Here is an 18,529-nt window from a genome sequence, read left to right as displayed (position 1 = left end):
ACAATTCTAACCACCAGAATTTTTTTTCTGATTTATAACTATGTGACATTTATCGCCGAGATCATGAAAACATAAATCTATCAAATGACTCATTTCTGTGTCTTCAGACGTACATTTTAATGAATGCTATGGCTGGTTTGCAATGCAAAGTGACACCAATAGCACAGGTTTAATTTTCACACTGCAGCAAATTCCTGGGAGACCGTCCAGTGACGTTATATGGGTGGAACTTAAAAATAAGAAAGAGGTGATCACTTTGAGAGGATTGTATTATAGGCCCCCAATAGTCAGCAGGGAGTTGAGAAAAAATATGTAAGGAGATCTCAGATATCTGTAAGAAAAATAGGGTTGAAATGGGAGAGGATTTTTAACTTTCCAAACATAGATTGTGACTGTCACTATATTAAGGGCTTGGATGGGGAAGAATTTGTTAAGTGTGTCCAAGAAAACTTGCTTATTTAATATGCAAATGCACCTACTAGAAAAGGAGCAATACTTGCTCTTCTGTTGGGAAATAAGGCAGGTCAAGTGACTGAGGTGTCAGTGGGGGAGCACTTTGGAGTGAGTGATCACAATTCTATTAGTTTTAAAATAGTTATGGAAAAGGATAGAACTGCACTGCCAAGGGTGGTAGTAGAATCAGATACATTAAGTACATTTAAGTGATACTTGGATAGACAAATTGATAATAGTACAATGAAGAGTATGTAGCTTAGTTTGATCTTAGAGTAAGATAAAAGGCCAGCACAACATCATGGGCCAAAGGATCTGTAATGTGCTGTACTGTTCTATGTTCTCTGATCAAAAAGTTAAAGTTCTAAATTGTAGTAAGACCAATTTTGACAATATTAGACAAGAACTTTCACAATTTGATTGGGTGAGGCTATTCAAATGTGAATGAACATTTGGAAAGTGGGAGACCTTTAAGAATGAGATAATGCAAGTTCAAAGACAGTAGGTTCCTATTGGTGTGAATAGCAAGACTGGTATGTGTAGGAAATGCTGGATGACTAGAGAAATTGAGACTCTGGTCATCTATGTGTGGAACCAGAGGAGATGGGTGAGATGCTAAACAAATATTTTATCTCAGTATTCATGGTGGAGAAGGACGTGAAAGCTGGGTAACTTGGGGAAGTAGTGATGACTTGAAAAGAGTTCACATTACAGGAGGGGAGGTGCTAGATGTCTTAAAATGCATACAGGTGGCTAAATCCCTGGCACTGGTCAAGTGTTTCCCAGAACTTTATGGGACACTAGGGAACAGATTGCTGGGCCTCTTGCTGAGATATTTGTATCATCGATAGCTATGGGTAATGTGCCAGAAGACTAGTGGTTGGCTAATGTGGTGCCATTATTTAACAGAGGCTGTAAGGAAAAGCCAGGGAACAATAGACAAGTCAGCCTTCCATGCATTTGGCAAGGAAAAAGGGATTAGGGATAATCAGCACGGCATTGCGCATGGGAAACCATGTCTCACTAACTTGATTGAGTTTTTTGAAGAGGTGGCAAAGAAAATTGATGAAGGCAGAGTGGTAGTCATTGTCTATATGGACTTCAGCAAAGCATTCAACAAGGTTCCACATGGTAGACTAGTTAATAAGGTTAGATCACATGGGATCCAGCGGGAGCTGGCCAATTGGATACAAAATTGGCTTGAGGGTAGGAGACAAAGGGTGGCGGTGGAAGTTATTTTTCGGACTGGATGCCTGTGACCAGTCGTGTGCCACAAGAATTGATGTTGGATCCACTGCTTTTTATCACTTACAGACAGAGGAACCTCGATTATCCAGCATTCAATTACCCGAATTTCGGACTATCTGGACAAGATCGCGATGCTTGGCTAAACTGTGTTATCTGGCATTCGATTATCCGAATATTCGATAATCCGAACAAAATACTCCCTGCCTGTGTGGTTAATTGAGGTTTCTCTATAAATGGTTTGGATGTGAATATAGGAGGTATAGTTAGTAAGCTTGCAGATGTCACCAAGATAGCGGTGTAGTAGACAGTGAGGAAAATTATCACAGAGCAGAATGCGACCTTGATCAGATGGGCCAATGGGCCAAGAAGTGCAGATGGAGTTTAATTTAGATAAATGAGATGTTGCACTTTGGTAAGGCAAACCAATACAGGACTTATATGGTTAATGGTATGGTTCTGGGGAGAGCTGCCAAACAAAGACACCTAGGGATGCAGGTGCATAGTTCCTTGAAAGAGAAATCGCAGGTAGTCACAGTAATAATGAAGGCATTTGGCAGGCTTGCCTTCATTGGTTAGAACACTGAGTAGAGGAGTTGAGATCTCATGTTATGGCTGTACATGAATTTGGTGAGACCACTTTGGAATACAGAGGAACCTTGATTATCCAGCATTCGATTACCTAAATATTGGATTATCCAGCAAGATCGCAAGGTTCCGATGCTTGACTAAACTATGTTATCTGACATTTGATTATCCGGAATTCGATTAACCGAACAAAATACTAACTGCCTGTGTCCTTCGCATAATCGAGGTTTCTCTGTACTAGGGTACAATTCTGATTACCCTTCTATAGGAAGGATGTTATTAAACTGAGAGGTGAAGAAACAATTTATAAGAATGTTGCTGGGACTGGAGGATATAGGGAGTTATAATCAGAGGCTGAATAGACTGGGCTTTTTCTCTGGCGTGTTGGAGGCTGAGGTGTGAAGTTTATAAAATCATGAGGGGCAGGGATAGGGTAAATAGCCAAGGTCTTTCTTCGAGGGTGAAAGAATCCAAAACTAGAAGATATTGTTTAAGGTGACAGGGGAAAGATTTAAAAAGGACCTGAGGGGCAATTTTTACATGCAGAGGGTGGTGCATATACGGAGTGAGTTGCCAAAGTGGTGGAGGTGGGTCAATTATAAAATTTAAATGTATCTGCATGGGTATTTGAACATGAAGGGTTTAAAGGGATATGAGCAAAATGCTGGCAGATGGGATTAGGTCAGATTTGGATGTCTGGTCAGTGTGGATGAGTTGGACCGAAGGATCTGTTTCCATGCGATATGACTCTATGGCTTCATGGCAGAGGTTACCACAAAGAACCCATCTTCTCAATTTCACCCCTCACCTGAGGTGTGGTAACCCTCAGGTTAAACTTACCACCAGTCATCTCTCTCCAAAGACAGGGAAGCTCAATGGCCATCTGGGACTATGTCACCTTTACTTTGACACTTAATTCACAATAAAATTACAGAATTTCGTTTCATCTCATTGCCAGTCTATGCCATTCACTTTAAATTCTTTTCTTACTGTCTGAGATTTTATCTCTCTCTTGTTCATCTTCTCTTGGTTGCTAGAATTATGGTTATTGAAAATCATCCATTAATAATCTAAGTTCATGCATATAAGTACCTATAAAATACAATAAATATACAATCTGAATATGTGAAAATATAAGAGATTCCGCTATTTTAGATCTGGTACTGTGGCAGGCTTAATACATGATCTCAGAGTAAGGTGTTGACAGGAACAGTGGCCATAACATGAATTTAGTATTCAGCCTGACAATGAGAAACTAAAGGCAGAAACAATTGTACCAAACTGAATTAAAACTAAACAATTAGGGCTGAGTTGTGTGGAGTGGACTGGGAAAGGAGTTTAGCAGAAAAGGAATCATGGTACATGTTTCAAAAAATTGTTCATGACTCACAGAAGATATATCCCAATGAGGAAGAAAAAGTCTGGAGAAGCACAGAAACTCACCATGGTTAAACAAGGAAGATAAGAATAGAATCAATTTGAAAGAAAAGACATACAAAACATGGCAAAAATCAAAAACTTGGAAAAGCTCTAAAAGCCAACAAAACATGACCAAATAAAAACAAAGAGAGAGAAAACAAATTATGAGGGAAAACTAGCAAGTGATATAAAATGGATAGTAAGAGTTCTTTAAATATATTATAAGGAAAAGAGAGGCCAAAGAGAAAATAGGCCCTTTAGAGAATGAGGAGGGAGAAATAATAATGGGCAACTAGAAAATGTCAGATGAGTTGAATAAATATTTTCCATTAAAAGGTAAAGTCTCAGGTGAGGGGAGCGGTTGAGAAGGAGGGTTCTTCATGGTAACCTCAGCCATTGTGGAAATTGAACCCATGCTGTTGGTGTCACTCTACAGTGCAAGCCATCTATCCAGTCAAGGATAGTAATGACATTCCAAACGTACAAAATAATAAAGGGGCCCAGCAGAACTGGAAATAAATATAACAACTATCACTGGAGAAAATGTTGTCAGGAAACTAATGGTGTTAAAGGACTCAGAGGGGGAGGGACATAGTGGTTGTATCAAGGTCAGTCAGGTGGACCTCATACAATATGAGTTCCTTGATTGGGATTGTTTATTTGGTCCAATCAATGAGCCCTGAATGACAGATAAAAACAGGAGTGTCAGACATCATATTCACTTTGAGAGCAAGCTCTGAGGAGTTGGATCAATGTCAAGAGTATGCCACGTGTAAATAAAAGGTGACTTGGTGACAGGATAATGGCCTCTATGGAGTTATTTCAACATCCTTATTCAAAAAGAGAGGGAGACAGAAAACAGGTAACTATAGGTCAATTTGCTTAATATGTGTCATCATAAAAAATGCTTCCGTCTATTATAAAGGATGCAATAGCAGAAGATTAGAAATATATAATCTAATCAATGAGAGTCAGCATTACTTCATGAAGGGGAAATCATGCTTGCCAATTGTTTTAGAATTTTTTGAGGAGGTGATAAGCAAGGTAGATAAAGGGGCACCAGATTAATAAACCTAGATTTCAAAGTGGTTTTTGATAAGGTACTGCAATAAGTCTACTTAACAAAGTAAGAACCTATGATATTGGGGGTGGTATATTAGTGTTGCTAGTGGATTGGATAACTAATCAAGGACTGAGATATGAATAAAGGAGAGATTTTCAGGATGACAACCGGTAACCAGTAAAGTGGTAACCAGCGATGAGAGCTGGGACCACAATTCTTTAAAATACATTAATTAACCGGAGGGAAATGAATGTATTATTGCCAGATTTGTGGATGACACAAGAACAGATGGTAAGACAAGTCCTGAGGGTGACACAATGAGACTACAGAGGGATTTAGGCAGGTAAAATGCATGGGGAAAATCTTGGCAGATGGCAGTCATTGTTTTTACCCAGTTGATTTTAACCCTACTGCGAATCCTCTTGAAAGGATGCCTGCCTTGAAAAAGTTTTCCTCCTCTCTCTACAAGAATCTCAGGGAGTCCCTCTCCCACTGCAACTCCCAGGTCATTTCCTACTCTATGCTACTTTCTCCCCACCCCCACCCTCCTCTCATTTATCTCTCCACTCTTCAGGCTCTCTGCCTGTATTCCTGATGAAGGGCTTTTGCCCGAAACGTTGATTTTACTGCTCCTCGGATGCTGCCTGAACTGCTATGCTCTTCCAGCACCACTGATCCAGAAGATGGATTACAATGTGAGGTTATGCACTTTGGCTGGAAGCATAAAAGAGCTGGATATTAATAAAATGAGGAAAAAACTGCAGAAAGTTGCCGTGTACAGGGATTTGGATTTTTTACACATGAATCACAAACAGCTAGCATTTAATTTGAGTGGGTAATAAGGAAGGTAAATGGAAAGGGAGAGCAAACTCAATGGGCTAAATGTCCTACTTCGGTTCCTACATCTTATGGTCTCTACAGTATATAATAAATATAAACTGCAAAACTCTACTTCTGCAAGTAGAGCAGAAATTCAGATTCTATGGCAAGACTAATAGACTGAATTTGCATAGCATGGAAAAGTCATATTTAAAGTTGTTATTTCACAATTCTTCTCTGGAACAGTGGCAAAGTCAACAAATCCAAGATTTAATTCATTTCTTCAACTATTTCTGAAAGCAACTGAGATAGCTGAATCAAAAATTGTATTAAAAAAAAAACATTTTGATGACAAAGTTGAAGCACATTTTCGATCACCCTGTTGCACTCTGGATTATTCCCTCTCAAACAAGAAGGGGCTGTTTCTATGCTTTATGACCCTATGACTTTAAACCAGTTCCTGAGGCATATTAAGGAAACCCATACAGTGTTGATTTCAGATGTTCAGTAAATTCAGATGGTAGAAAAGAGAAGGAACTTACTACCGATCTCATCTTTAAGATGAAACTCATGGATGCTATGTGCATGGTCTCATGCACAAATTTAATGTCCTTTTGAGTAGGTAGTGTGGTGTCACTGGCATTTAGGCCTGTCTGTCCAATTTTATATTCTTTGCAAAGTAAAATATCAAGAGTGTATGGAAGTTTTGAGATATAAAGAAAGGCTGGATAGGCTGAGACTTTTTTCAATGGAGTGTAGAAGGTTTAGAGGCAATCTGATAGAAGTTTATAAAGTAATGAGAGGTATAGATAGAGTTAATGGTGGTTGTCCTTTCCCTAGAATGGAGGATTTCAAGATTAGAGGGCACATTTTTAAGATGAGGAAAGAGATTTAAAAAAGACAGAGGCAATTTTTTTACACAGAGGCTGGCTCACGTTGAATGAATTTCCTGAGGCAGTGATTGATGCAGGTATAATTACAACATGTAAAAGACAGTTGGATAGATACATGAATAGGAAAGGTTTGGAGGGATATGGGCCAGAAGCAGGCAGGTAGGACTAATTTGGTTTGGGATTATATTCAGCATGGACTAATTGGACCAAAGGGACTGTTTTCATGTTGTATAATGCTATGACTCTGAGTAGTCTTATGGCACACACTATGTGGAGTAAATTGCTTCCTGAAATTGCTGAAATTGGCTTCACTATAATAGCCAATAAAATGCAAAAATATATTAAAACATTAGATTGTTATCATTAAAACAGGAACTAAGCTATAATGAACAAATCTATAAAATAGTGCATAAAACGTTTTAGAATCAAAATGAGAGTCATTAGATTCTTCCAGTTCTTTGTATCTAAGCATATTTGAGGTTGATGTTTCCAAATGAATTGGTTGTGATATTAACTGTAATATCATGTGCGTGTGTAATGCTGAAAAACAAAATATACCATCTGTGACAATGTTGCTCCTTTAACATGGTTATGCTGTTCTTGGCTTTTTTTTTCAGAGAGGTCGTAAAAACAGTGATTTGGGAAGGTCTAGGTTTGAAGGGTATTAGGGCCAAGTTGATTATAGCTAACTGATACCGCCTCAAGTAAAAGGCTTTCAATTTAAAAAAACACATTTGTACAATGAAAGGGGAGCAGCCAGTTTTTCCAGCTCCGCTTTTCTTTGGATTGATTTGATTTGGTTTTTAGTAGTCTGGCTTTTCACTGAAAGCAGTCAGTTAGTTGTGAAGCTGTTGGACTCAAAGAAGCAGGTCCATGCTCATCCTCTCTCTCTCTGTCATCTCTCCTATAAGACCCTATGTTTGATTTTACCTTCAGTGCCAAGGGGTGTTTATGAGGATTGTTGCAAGTATTTGGAACAGCATCATTAAGTTGGGGAGTCTGTTGGATTTTGGGATCAGTTAAGTTGTTCTGTATTCTGTTGTCTCATGTTTGTGTTTCATTCAGTAATCTTGCAAATAAATTCTGTTTTGTTTAAAACTAAATGGTTGGGCCAGCTGAATCTCTCCTAGAATAACCACTATACACCTGCTTAAAACAACTAGCAAAACTAGGGTTTGGACTACTTTCTTGAAACGTTTTGAGGGGGTCAGGCCTGGTCCATAATAGATCAAATAAGGTTAATTCACGGTATAGAAACTCGAAGTACTTACTATGATGTAGTATGGAAGTTTTGGTTTAATGAAGAGTGGAGTTGCTACCAAGTTAATTGTATATGGTGATTCTGTAAATATAACTCTGGTGTATTCAGCATCTTCAGATATTTCAGCTTATTAAATACAAAATGAAAAACATTATTACTTTTGACTTGCACAATTCCTTTTGCAAACATCTTAACACTTTAATCTCCTAAATATCATTGCACACGACAAATCCAACCTGCTAGAAACTTTGCATTTGACTTTAGATTAATTAATCTTGAACTATATGTCTTGTTTTCCCTGTTTGCAATGAATTGTTAGTTCAATGACTGGTGTGATCCATGAGAGGTAGATTTCTTGCAAGTGAACTATCTTATTTCTGTCAGAACTTTTATGACTAGGTCATATTTTGCTCAGAATAGCCCCTCAAAATTGAGCTGGTATATTCTTGTTGCTGATCCTGTTTCTTGGATTTGTTGATCCCTGATAGGATCCATTTTACAACGGTTTTTTAACTACTTGGGCCGGGAGCCTAGTAGTCAGGGTTTGGTAGCATTTTTGGCAGCTTTAATTTGTAGCTTTTCAAGCTGGACCCCTTCCTTTTAACAGGAGAACCACAGGCAGGTTGCTTTCTCACTTGTTACACACTAATTCACTTGCTTTGGTCAAATATACAGCAGAGTACTCCTGCTCAACCTGGGTCAGGAATCGCCACACAAATGCAATAGATGTATACCTCCAGGGAGTCATATGGATTATCTCGAGGCCTTGAGACCAATGCAGCTCATAGAGTCATAGAGATGTACAGCATGGAAACAGACCCTTCGATCCAACCCGTCCATGCTGACCAAGCATCCCACATCTGCGCTAGCACACATTGAACCTCCTGATGTCTGATGGCAAAACATTCTCCTCAAAGAACACCCGCTGACAGCTAGCAAAAAGCACTCCTAACATAGAAACAGAGAAAACAGGAACAGGTGTAGGCTATTTCGTCCTTCGAGTCTCCTCCGATATTGAATATGATCATGTCTGATAATCCAATCCAGTATCCGATTTCTGCTTTCTACACATACTTTTTGAACTCTTTAGCCATAAGAACAATACATAACTGCTTGTGGAAAACATTTAATGTTTTAGCTTCAACTGTTCTGTGTGGCAGAAATTCCACTACTCTCTGGGCAAAGAAATTTCACCTCGTCTCCCAAAAAAAAGGCCTACCTTATATCCCTGGACTGCGACCTGTGGTTCTGGACTTGCCAATTGGTGGGTAAATCTTACCTGTGTTTATCCTGCCGAGTCCTGTTATAGTTGTTTGATTTCTATGACAGCCCCCTCATTCTTCAAAACTCCAGGGAAAATATTCCTAACTTATCCAGTCTCTCTTCATACATCAGTCATGATATCCCAGGAATCAGTATAGTAAACCTTTCTTGCACCTTCTCCATAGCCAAAATATCCTTCCTCAGATAAGGAGACCAAAGCTGCACGAAATACTCCAGGCATTACTATAGACACTCCATAGAGCAGCAGAAGAAAAATACCTATACAGCATATTCAAGAAGAATGGGTATCCAGTAAACACAGTCTGCCGATTCCAAAATAACCAATCCAAACAAGTAGGCACAACACGCCCAGAAACTCTAGTCACATTACCATACATCAAAGACATCTCTGAAATGATGACCAGACTACTCCAATCCCTTGGCATCATGGTAACCCACAAACCTACCAACACACTTAAACAGTGGCTGATGAACCTAAAGGACCCGATACAAACAACAAGCAAAACAAATGTCATTTACAAATACCATGCAAAGACTGTAATAAACATTTCATCAGACAGACAGGCAGAAAACTAGCCACCAGAATACATGAACGCCAACTAGCCACCAAAAGACATGACCCACTAACACTAGTATCCTTACATATAGATGAAGAAGGACACCATTTCAACTGGGACAACACATCCATCCTAGGACAGGCTAAACAGAGAAATGCACAGGAATTCCGAGAGGCCTGGCATTCAAACCAGAACCCCATCAATAAACACATTGATTTGGACCCCATTTACCAACCTCTGAGAAAAAGAACTGGAAATGATATCACCCACCTTAACAGACCAAGACACATAATTAGAAAGCGGGACATAACACCGGTGCTTCACCATTGATGCTCACTGGTGATGTTACCTAGCATGGTGATGAAACATCTGAAAACAAACCTTCCAGCTCAGTGAGTAAACTTACAATCTGAACACTCCTATAGACACAGGAGTTCCAAAAATAAGATCTACTCACGAATGTAAAATCCCTTGCCCTCACTGCACATCTTACAAACTAATGAGAGCCCTGCCTTTGAGGGATGCATCTCCTGGTTGACAATAAACATCACAAACTACAAATTGTAGCCAACCCAAGATGTGAGATCCAAGGTTTCACAGAAGATTTGAATAAAGCTCAGCTGCTGGAGGTTGGCCAGGGAAGCTGTGGCCATTTCTTCCAAAGGAACAGCTAAAATTGTGACAGGAGGTATGCAAGTCAGATCATCACCCATATTCTGGGAGATCCATTCCTTGTGGCATCCCAGTCATTTGCATTGCACCAGATGAAAACATTGAATGGATTGTTAACCTCAACATTGTACTTAATGCTTCCCTACCCATACTTTTTTTAAAATTGGAAATGCACTGTGATACATACATACATTAGCATTGAAAATTTTCATTTCTTTAGTTATGAGTTATTATCTTGTACCTGAAGCATCTTGAACTGTCACTCCAATGTACAAATAGTCTCCATCAAGATCCTCAATACTTCCTCGTTGCAATACTTCAGTTGCAGTTTTCGCGTTGAACTCTACAGTTACTTCTCCATTTAACATCTAATGAGGAACCAAAGACTGCTAATCATATAAGCTATACCATACAAAATACCTCAAAGAAATTGAAGCTTTAGTTGTTCTAAACTGTTATTCACTGAGTGACGTTGTAAATCGTAATCAGATATTGCAAGTCAGTGATGTTAAGTAAGAATAACAGGTCAATTAATCCACAATTATCTACTTTGGTGATATCATTGTGGGGAAGATGAGTGGTTTAGTTTAGGAACAGTATAGTGACTAAGTGTTATATTGCCCAGAAAGTGGAAGCATTGGGTAAGATGAGGGGAAATCGGAGAACACAAAGTGGGGGTAAAGAAGAAGCATTCAAGGGATACAAGTTGAAATGCATCATGATACTGAAGTGTATGAGTAGATGACTAAGCTCCAAGGTTGCAGTAAACATAGGACAGAGCCCAGAGTACAAGGCAAAGCATCTGGATCTTCACTTCTTTCTTAGTATCATTGCACTGTTGTTTTGCAAATCATGATGGAAGAAATTAAAGCTGCCTTGTGGCCCTGACTCGATGCTTCCACCCATATACAGCTACAAGTTTCATAAGAATGACCAGGTTAAAAAAAAGAGCAAAAACAGTAGGGCCAGTACATACTAAAGTAGGTGGCAGGTAAAGTAGCAGTGGCAGCAGAGCTTAAGAAAAGCCTAAAGTATTAGAAGCCTAAAGAAGATGAAGATGGCCACAAAGCGAAGAGTTGGGCAACACAAATGGGAAAATTCAAGAGGACCACCTAATGTGAAGCTTTCCACAGTTTTACCATTATAAAATATTAACTTAAAAAATGGCTGTATAATTGTGATGCATTAATGTGCACCATCAGCAACAAATTTAATAGGAACAGGAATTCAGCCTAAGCTGTGATTCAATTAGATTATGGCTGATCATCTATCTCAATGCCACGTTTCCACAATATCATCATATTCACTAATACCATTAATGTCCAGGAAGATATTGATTTCTGTCTTGAACATGCTCAGTGACTGGGCTTCCAGCGCTCTTGAGGATTGGAAATTCCAAAATTCATCATCCCTCGAGAGAAGAAACTCCTTCTCATCTCAGTTTTAAGACCAAATTTTAGCTTGGTCCACAGGTCTCGCAGCATCTGTCTAATGTTAACTCTGATTCCTCGCCACAGATACTGTCAGATCTGCTGAGCTTTTCCAGGAATTTTGATTTTGTTTCTGATTTCCAGCAACCTGCAGTTCTTTCTGCTCTTATCTTGGTCCCCTTATTATGAGTGCTAACCCACTTACTTTATCTTCATGTGGATCAACAATAACTGCTGAATATTCTTGGATATTCAGTTCCCAAACTGGGTTAACCTGTAGCTACATCTCCATAATGGAAATTAAATCATACCCATTTACTCCTATTCATTCATTCAAGTTATTAACCGTTTATGAATGCAACATGATTCATAAGCATCACAAAGCTGAAGCTATAAATCCAAAACTGAGGCAGGATAACTTAAATCCTAATCATTATTTATGTTTGATCTTACCCTAAGGGTTTGAGCTGCATGTGGCATTAAATGTTTTGTACCATCTTTTTCCAGGATTCCAAAACGTACAAAGACGTATGCTGATGTAATTGTTTTTTTATAAAAATGCCTGCAAATTTATGAAAGAAATGTAAAATAAACTGGAGTGAAATAACACAAATTTAAAAACAAAAATAATTTTCTAGATTTTGATCACAAGAAATAATCTACTCTGCACTCTCACAGATTTAATGTATAAGGGACAGAATTACACTGATATAATTTAATTGGCTTTGAAGTTCTACATGTATCATGGGTTGGTTAGCTCAGTTGGCTGGATGGCTGATTTGTGATGCGGAGTGACACCAACATTCCCATACCAGCTGAAGTTACATGGCAGTTCCTCCTTTTCAACTCTCCCCTCGCCTGAGATGTGTGACCCTCAGGTTGACCACCACCAGTCATCTCTCCCTAATAAGTGGGCAGCCCTATGACAATCTGGATCTATTTATTTACTGTAAGTACAACAATAATAAAAAAAATGCTACATGAACTAGAAAATTATGGCATACCTACTATGTATGATAATAACATAGGCATTCTCAAATGGTGATCCACAAAGTTTCATTTGTAAATGTTAAGTTCCATTTATGAATCCTTGTCTCTTGGTGACTCCAGGAAACATCTTTTTTTAAGAATTTACTAAACTTCCATATTTCCTTCAGTGACTTTTCTCTAATGACCAAAAGCAGTCTCATCTAACCTGTTCAGATTTTTCAAAACAAACTCTTCCCCTGCAGAACATCACTGAACAGTGGTCTTTTATTTACAACAATTTGGTAGTTTCATAGGGTTCGATTTAATGACATTGGCAGTGGGCCAATAGAACCCGTTGCAACTATTCCCGATACTACAAGCCAATCAAAGAGCTATGAGTTGGCACAAGGCTTCCTGTGACCTAAATAACACATGTCCAATCTTTAAGAACTACTCAGCAATTGAACACTGTAGCTCTTCAGCATGAGAAATATTATTTACTCAGGTGGAGATTTAAATTCCATCCATGGTCACCATTTCTGATACTAGCGTCTTATTTCAGATTTATTAACTTATTTGAACACTGTAGTTCTTCAGCCGGCAAGGTTTGAATTCATGACCTGGAATTCATGTGATCTCACGAAAACTTGACCAACACATTTTTGCACATTTCAAAACACATTGCTGAACAATGTGTGACTTTGCTTGGGTCTTTTCACATAATAGTCAGGTTCGCTTTGCAAGCCATGATGGAATGCAAGAGGAATGATGGTGCAGAAGTGGACCTAGTAAAAAGTTCATCTTAGTTCTCCAATACAGCAGCTCACATCCCAAAGTAATTTATGGACCTCTAAAATTTCACTTACCACCCTTTGTTAGCTCTCTCATCACCCTATGCCCCCTCAGATCCTCTATGTCAACTTCATGTCGACATGTATCTGCTTTAGCCATATAACATGCACACAGTGCACAGTAATATGGAGTCATGCAATAGCAAAAACATTATTTTAAATTCATCAAGAAAATGTAAACTTATAACAAGCTAATGAAAACCTGAATTCAAACACACCATCATTGACACTGGAAAAATACATCACAAACAAAACAAAAATCTAGTCCTTTAGGTACCTATTCTGTTTATAAACAAACAAGAAAGCACAACAAAGACATAATCTGTTAGTATAGCTTCTTAAATGTTTCAGTTTTCTTGCTTTGATAGATCCCCAGATGAGCTGAAGTTTTTGAAGCACAAGCAAATATTCATAATGGCTCCAGCTGCCATAATAAAAGTTTCCAATTACACTGAAAGCTCAGACTGGTATCCTATTTCCATTTCAAATAGAGTACCTGTCAACCAATGCAGGGAAGAAGGTGCAAAGATTTATTTTAATGTTCAAAACCAGTATTCTTTTTAACTGCTAGAGCAACACATAATCTAATAGAGACATCTGAAAATGTCAAAACATTTCACAATTTTCAGCATATTCCTGGCCCCTTGACAGGCTTTCTCCCAATGGTCAGTACCAAACAAGCATATAAGAAAACTGTTCAGGAGGAAATACAATTTTAATGTAGTCCTTATAATGGAGACCTGAGCAGTGGAAGAGGTATGTGTTAAGTTTGCACCCGACGCATTTCCAAAGGCTGTCCAAAAATAGAATGAGGTTGGGAAGGCAAAATAAAATAGTTTCTCTTTCAAAATTAGTTCAGCAATCATCTTCAGCTGCTTTATCAATGAGCTTTCCTCCATTATAAGGTTAGCAATGGCCCTGTTGTGGTGCAGAGGTATTGTCCCTACCCTTAGACCAGAAGGACCAAATTCAAGTCCCACCTGCTCTATAGGTGTGTAATAACATCTCTGAATAGGTTGATTAGAAAAATACATTAATTTTTAAAAAAACATTTAAAATTTGTAAGATTAGAAATGGGGATGCTTGCTGATAATAGCAAAGTATCAATACTATTTGTATCTCCTCAGATAATGAAGAGGTCTGTGTTCACATGATTCCTGATGAAGGATTTTGTCCAAAACATTGACTTTCCTGCTCCTCAGATGCTGCCTGACCTGCTGTGAGTTCCAGTACCACACTCTCAACTCTGATCTCCAACATTTGCAGTATTCACTTTCGCCCTGTGTTCACATGTAGTATGATGTGGGCAAAATTTAAGCTTATAGAACATTACAGCGCAGTACAGGCCCTTCGGCCCTCGATGTTACGCCGCCCTGTCATACTAATCTGAAGCCCATCCCACCTACACTATTCCATGTATGTCCATATGCCTGTCCAATGACAACTTAAATGCACTTAAACTTGGCGAATCTACTACTGTTGTAGGCAAAGCATTCCATACCCTTACTACTCTCTGAATAAAGAAACTACCTCTGACATCTGTCTTATACCTATCTCCCCTCACTTTAAAGTTGTGTCCCCTCATGTTTGCCGTCCCCATACTTGGAAAAAGGCTCTCCCTGTCCACCCTATCTAACCCTCTGATTATCTTGTAAGTCTCTATTCAGTCACCTCTCAACCTTCTTCTCTCTAACGAGAACAGCCTCTAGGCCCTCATTCTATCCTCATAAGACATTCCTTCCATACCAGGCAACATCCTAGTAAATCTCCTCTGCACCATTTCCAAAACTTCCACATCCTACTTATAATGCGGAGACCAGAACTGTACACAATACTCCAAGTGTGGCCGTACCAGAGCTTTGTACAGCTGCAGCATAACCTCCTGGTTCCGGAACTCAATCCCTCTATTAGTAAAGGCCAGAACACTGTATGCCTTCTTAACAACCCTGTCAATCTGGATGGCAACTTTCAGGGATCTGTGTACATGGACACCGAGATCTCTCTGCTCATCTGCACTCCCAAGAATCCTACCAGTAGCCCAGTACTTTGCATTCCGATTACTCCGTCCAAAGTGTATCACCTCACACTTGTCCACATTAAACTCCATTTGCCACCTCTCTGCCCAGCTCTGCATCCTATCTATGTCTCTCTGCAACCTACTACATCCTTTGTCACTATCCAGAACTCCACCGACCTTAGTGTCGTCTGCAAATTTACTAACCCACCCTTCTAAGCCCTCATCCAAGTCATTTATAAAAATGATGAACAGCAGTGGACCCAACACCGACCCTTGCGGTACGCCGCTCGTAACTGGACACCAAAATGAACATGTTCCATCAACTACAACCCTCTGTTTTCTTTCAGAAAGCCAATTACTGATCCAAACTGCTATGTCTCCCATAATCCCATTCCTCCACATTTTGTATAATAGCCTACTGTAGGGGACCTTATCGAATGCCTTGCTGAAATCCAAATACACCACATCAACCAGTTTACTCTCATCTACCTGTTTGGTCACTTTGTCAAAAAACTCAATAAGATTCGTTAGGCAGGACCTACCCTTCACAAAACCGTGCTAACTGTCCATGATCAGATTATTCTTTTCTAGATGGTTTTAAATCCTATCTCTTATAATCTGTTTCAACACTTTACCAACAACTGAAGTGAGACTCACTGGTCTGTAATTACCAGGGTTGTCTCTACTACTCTTTTTGAACAAGGGAACCACATTTGCTATCTTCCAGTCCTCAGGCACTATTCCTGTAGACAATGACGATTTGAAGATCAATGCCAAAGACTCGGCAATCTCTTCCCTTGCTTCCCAGAGGATCCTAGGATAGATCCCATCCGGCCCAGGGGACTTGTCTATTTTCACATTCTGCAGTATTTCTAATACTTCTTCCTTGTGAACCTCAATCTCTTCTAGTCTAGATGCAAGTATCTCTGTATCTTCCTTGCCAACATTTTCATTTTCTATAGTGAACACTGTCGAAAATATTTATTTAGTGCTTCTCCTATCTCCTCTGACTCCACACACAACTTCCCACTATTATCCTTGATTGGCCCTAATTTAACTCTCGTCATTCTTTTATTCCTGACATACCTATGGAAAGCCTTAGGGTTAACCCTGATCCTATCCGCCAACAACTTCTCATGTCCCCTCCTGGCTCTTCTGAACTCTCTTTTTAGGTCTTTCCTGACTTCCTTGTAACCATCAAGCGCCCTAACAGAGTTTTCACATTTTGTCCTAACATAAACTTTCTTCTTCTTCTTGACCAGGGATTCCACTTCCTTAGTAAACCACGGCTCACGCGTTCTATATCTCTCCTCCCTGACTGACAGGTACATATTTATCTAGGACACACAGGAGCTTTTCCTTGAATAAGCTCCACATTCTTAATGTGCTCATCTCCTGCAGTTTCCTTCGCCATTCTACACTTCCTAAATCTTTCCTAATTGCATCGCAATTTCCCTTCCCCCAGCTGTAACTCTTGCTCGGTGGAGTACACCTATCCCTTTCCATCACTAAAGTAAACCTGACAGAATTGTGATCGCTGTCTCCAAAGTACTCACCTACTTCCAAATCTAACACCTGGCCAGGCTCGTTACCCAGTACTAAATCTAAAGTGACTTCGCCCCTTGTAGGCCTGTCTACATACTGTGTCAGGAAGCCCTCCTGCACACCTTGCACAAAAACTGACCCATCTATAGTACTCGTACTGTAGTGATCCCAATCAATATTTGGATAGTTGAAGTCCCCCATGACAACTACCCTGCCTCTCTCACTCCTATCGAGAATCATCTTTGCTATCCTTTCCTCTACATCTCTGGGACTATTCGGAGGCCTATAGAAAATCCCAGCATGGTGACTTCTCCTTTCCTGTTTCTAACCTCAGCCCATACTACCTCAGTTAACGAGTCCCCAAACATCCTTTCTGCAACTGTAATATTGTCCCTGATCAACAATGCCACACCTCCCCCTCTTTTACTATCTTCTCTGTTCTTACTGAAACATCTGAATCCCAGAACCTGCAACAGCCATTCCTGTCCCTGTTCTATCCATGTCTCCATAATGGCCACAATATCGAAGTCCCAGGTATCAACCCACGCTGCCAGTTCACCCATTTTATTTCGGATGCTCCTTGCGTTGAAGTACACACTCCTCAAACCAGGTTTTCGCTTGCCAGTGTCAGATACTTGATTTTGGACTGAAATGGCAAATGACATTCATGCAATTTAATACAAGCAATGATGACCTTCAACAAGAAAGAACTTAACCATTACCATTTGATATTCAAAGGCATTGCTATTGCTGAATCACTCATCATCAACATCTTGAGAGTTACCAATCATCACACACTGAAATAGACCAGCCATATGCATACTGTGACAACAGGTCAGTAGCTGGACATACTGTGGCAAGTAAAAGCTCATCCAACAAGGCATAAGTCAAGAGTATGATGGAATACTTTCTACTTGCCTGATGAGTACAGCCCCAACAACAACCAAGGAGCTTGAAATCACAGAAGACAAAGCAGTCTTTTTGACTGGCACCACATCCACAAACATTGATTCCCTCCACCACTGACACACAGTAGTAACAGTATACACATACCATCTACAAGATGTACTGCGGATATTAACTAAAGCTCCTTAGGCAGCACCTTGCAAACACACCACCACCACCATCTAGAAGGACAAGAGCAGCAGATTAACGGGAACACCACCAACTCCAAGTTCCCCTCCAAGCCACTCACCATTCTGCCTTGGAAATATACTGTTATTACTTCACTGTCATTTGGTCAAAATCCTGAAATTCTCTCCCTAACAGCATTGTGAGTGTACCTACACTGAACGGACTGCGACAGTTCAAGTTTCTGAAGAGTAAATAGAGATGGGCAATAAATGCTGATACAGCCAGCAAAGCCTACATCCACTGAATAAATAAAAAAGAATGTCAAATGTTGCAATATAAGCTCCAGCTTTGATACGGCATCTGCACAAATACCTTTGAATTAGTTTGCT

At 39.6% G+C, this 18,529-nt stretch overlaps 1 protein-coding gene across 1 annotated transcript in view; it reads right to left on the bottom strand.

Annotated features, from left to right (window-relative positions):
• c5 (complement C5) overlaps window positions 1-18,529 on the bottom strand; it is a 131,241-nt gene that overhangs the window by 94,751 nt on the left and 17,961 nt on the right. The window contains exons 8-10 of the mRNA XM_043720297.2: window positions 12,138-12,246; window positions 10,496-10,622; window positions 7,752-7,867 (exon numbers count right to left, since the gene is read on the bottom strand). Of these exons, the coding sequence (XP_043576232.2) occupies window positions 7,752-7,867; window positions 10,496-10,622; window positions 12,138-12,246 (352 nt within the window). The remainder of the gene's footprint in view (window positions 1-7,751; window positions 7,868-10,495; window positions 10,623-12,137; window positions 12,247-18,529) is intronic.

This window comes from Chiloscyllium plagiosum, unplaced genomic scaffold, assembly GCF_037043375.1.
Source record: "Chiloscyllium plagiosum isolate Xiang-an unplaced genomic scaffold, Cpla_swu_hap1 HiC_scaffold_21, whole genome shotgun sequence".
NCBI classification, from domain to species: Eukaryota; Metazoa; Chordata; class Chondrichthyes; order Orectolobiformes; family Hemiscylliidae; genus Chiloscyllium; species Chiloscyllium plagiosum.
This window is presented reverse-complemented; position numbering and strand designations above follow the sequence as displayed.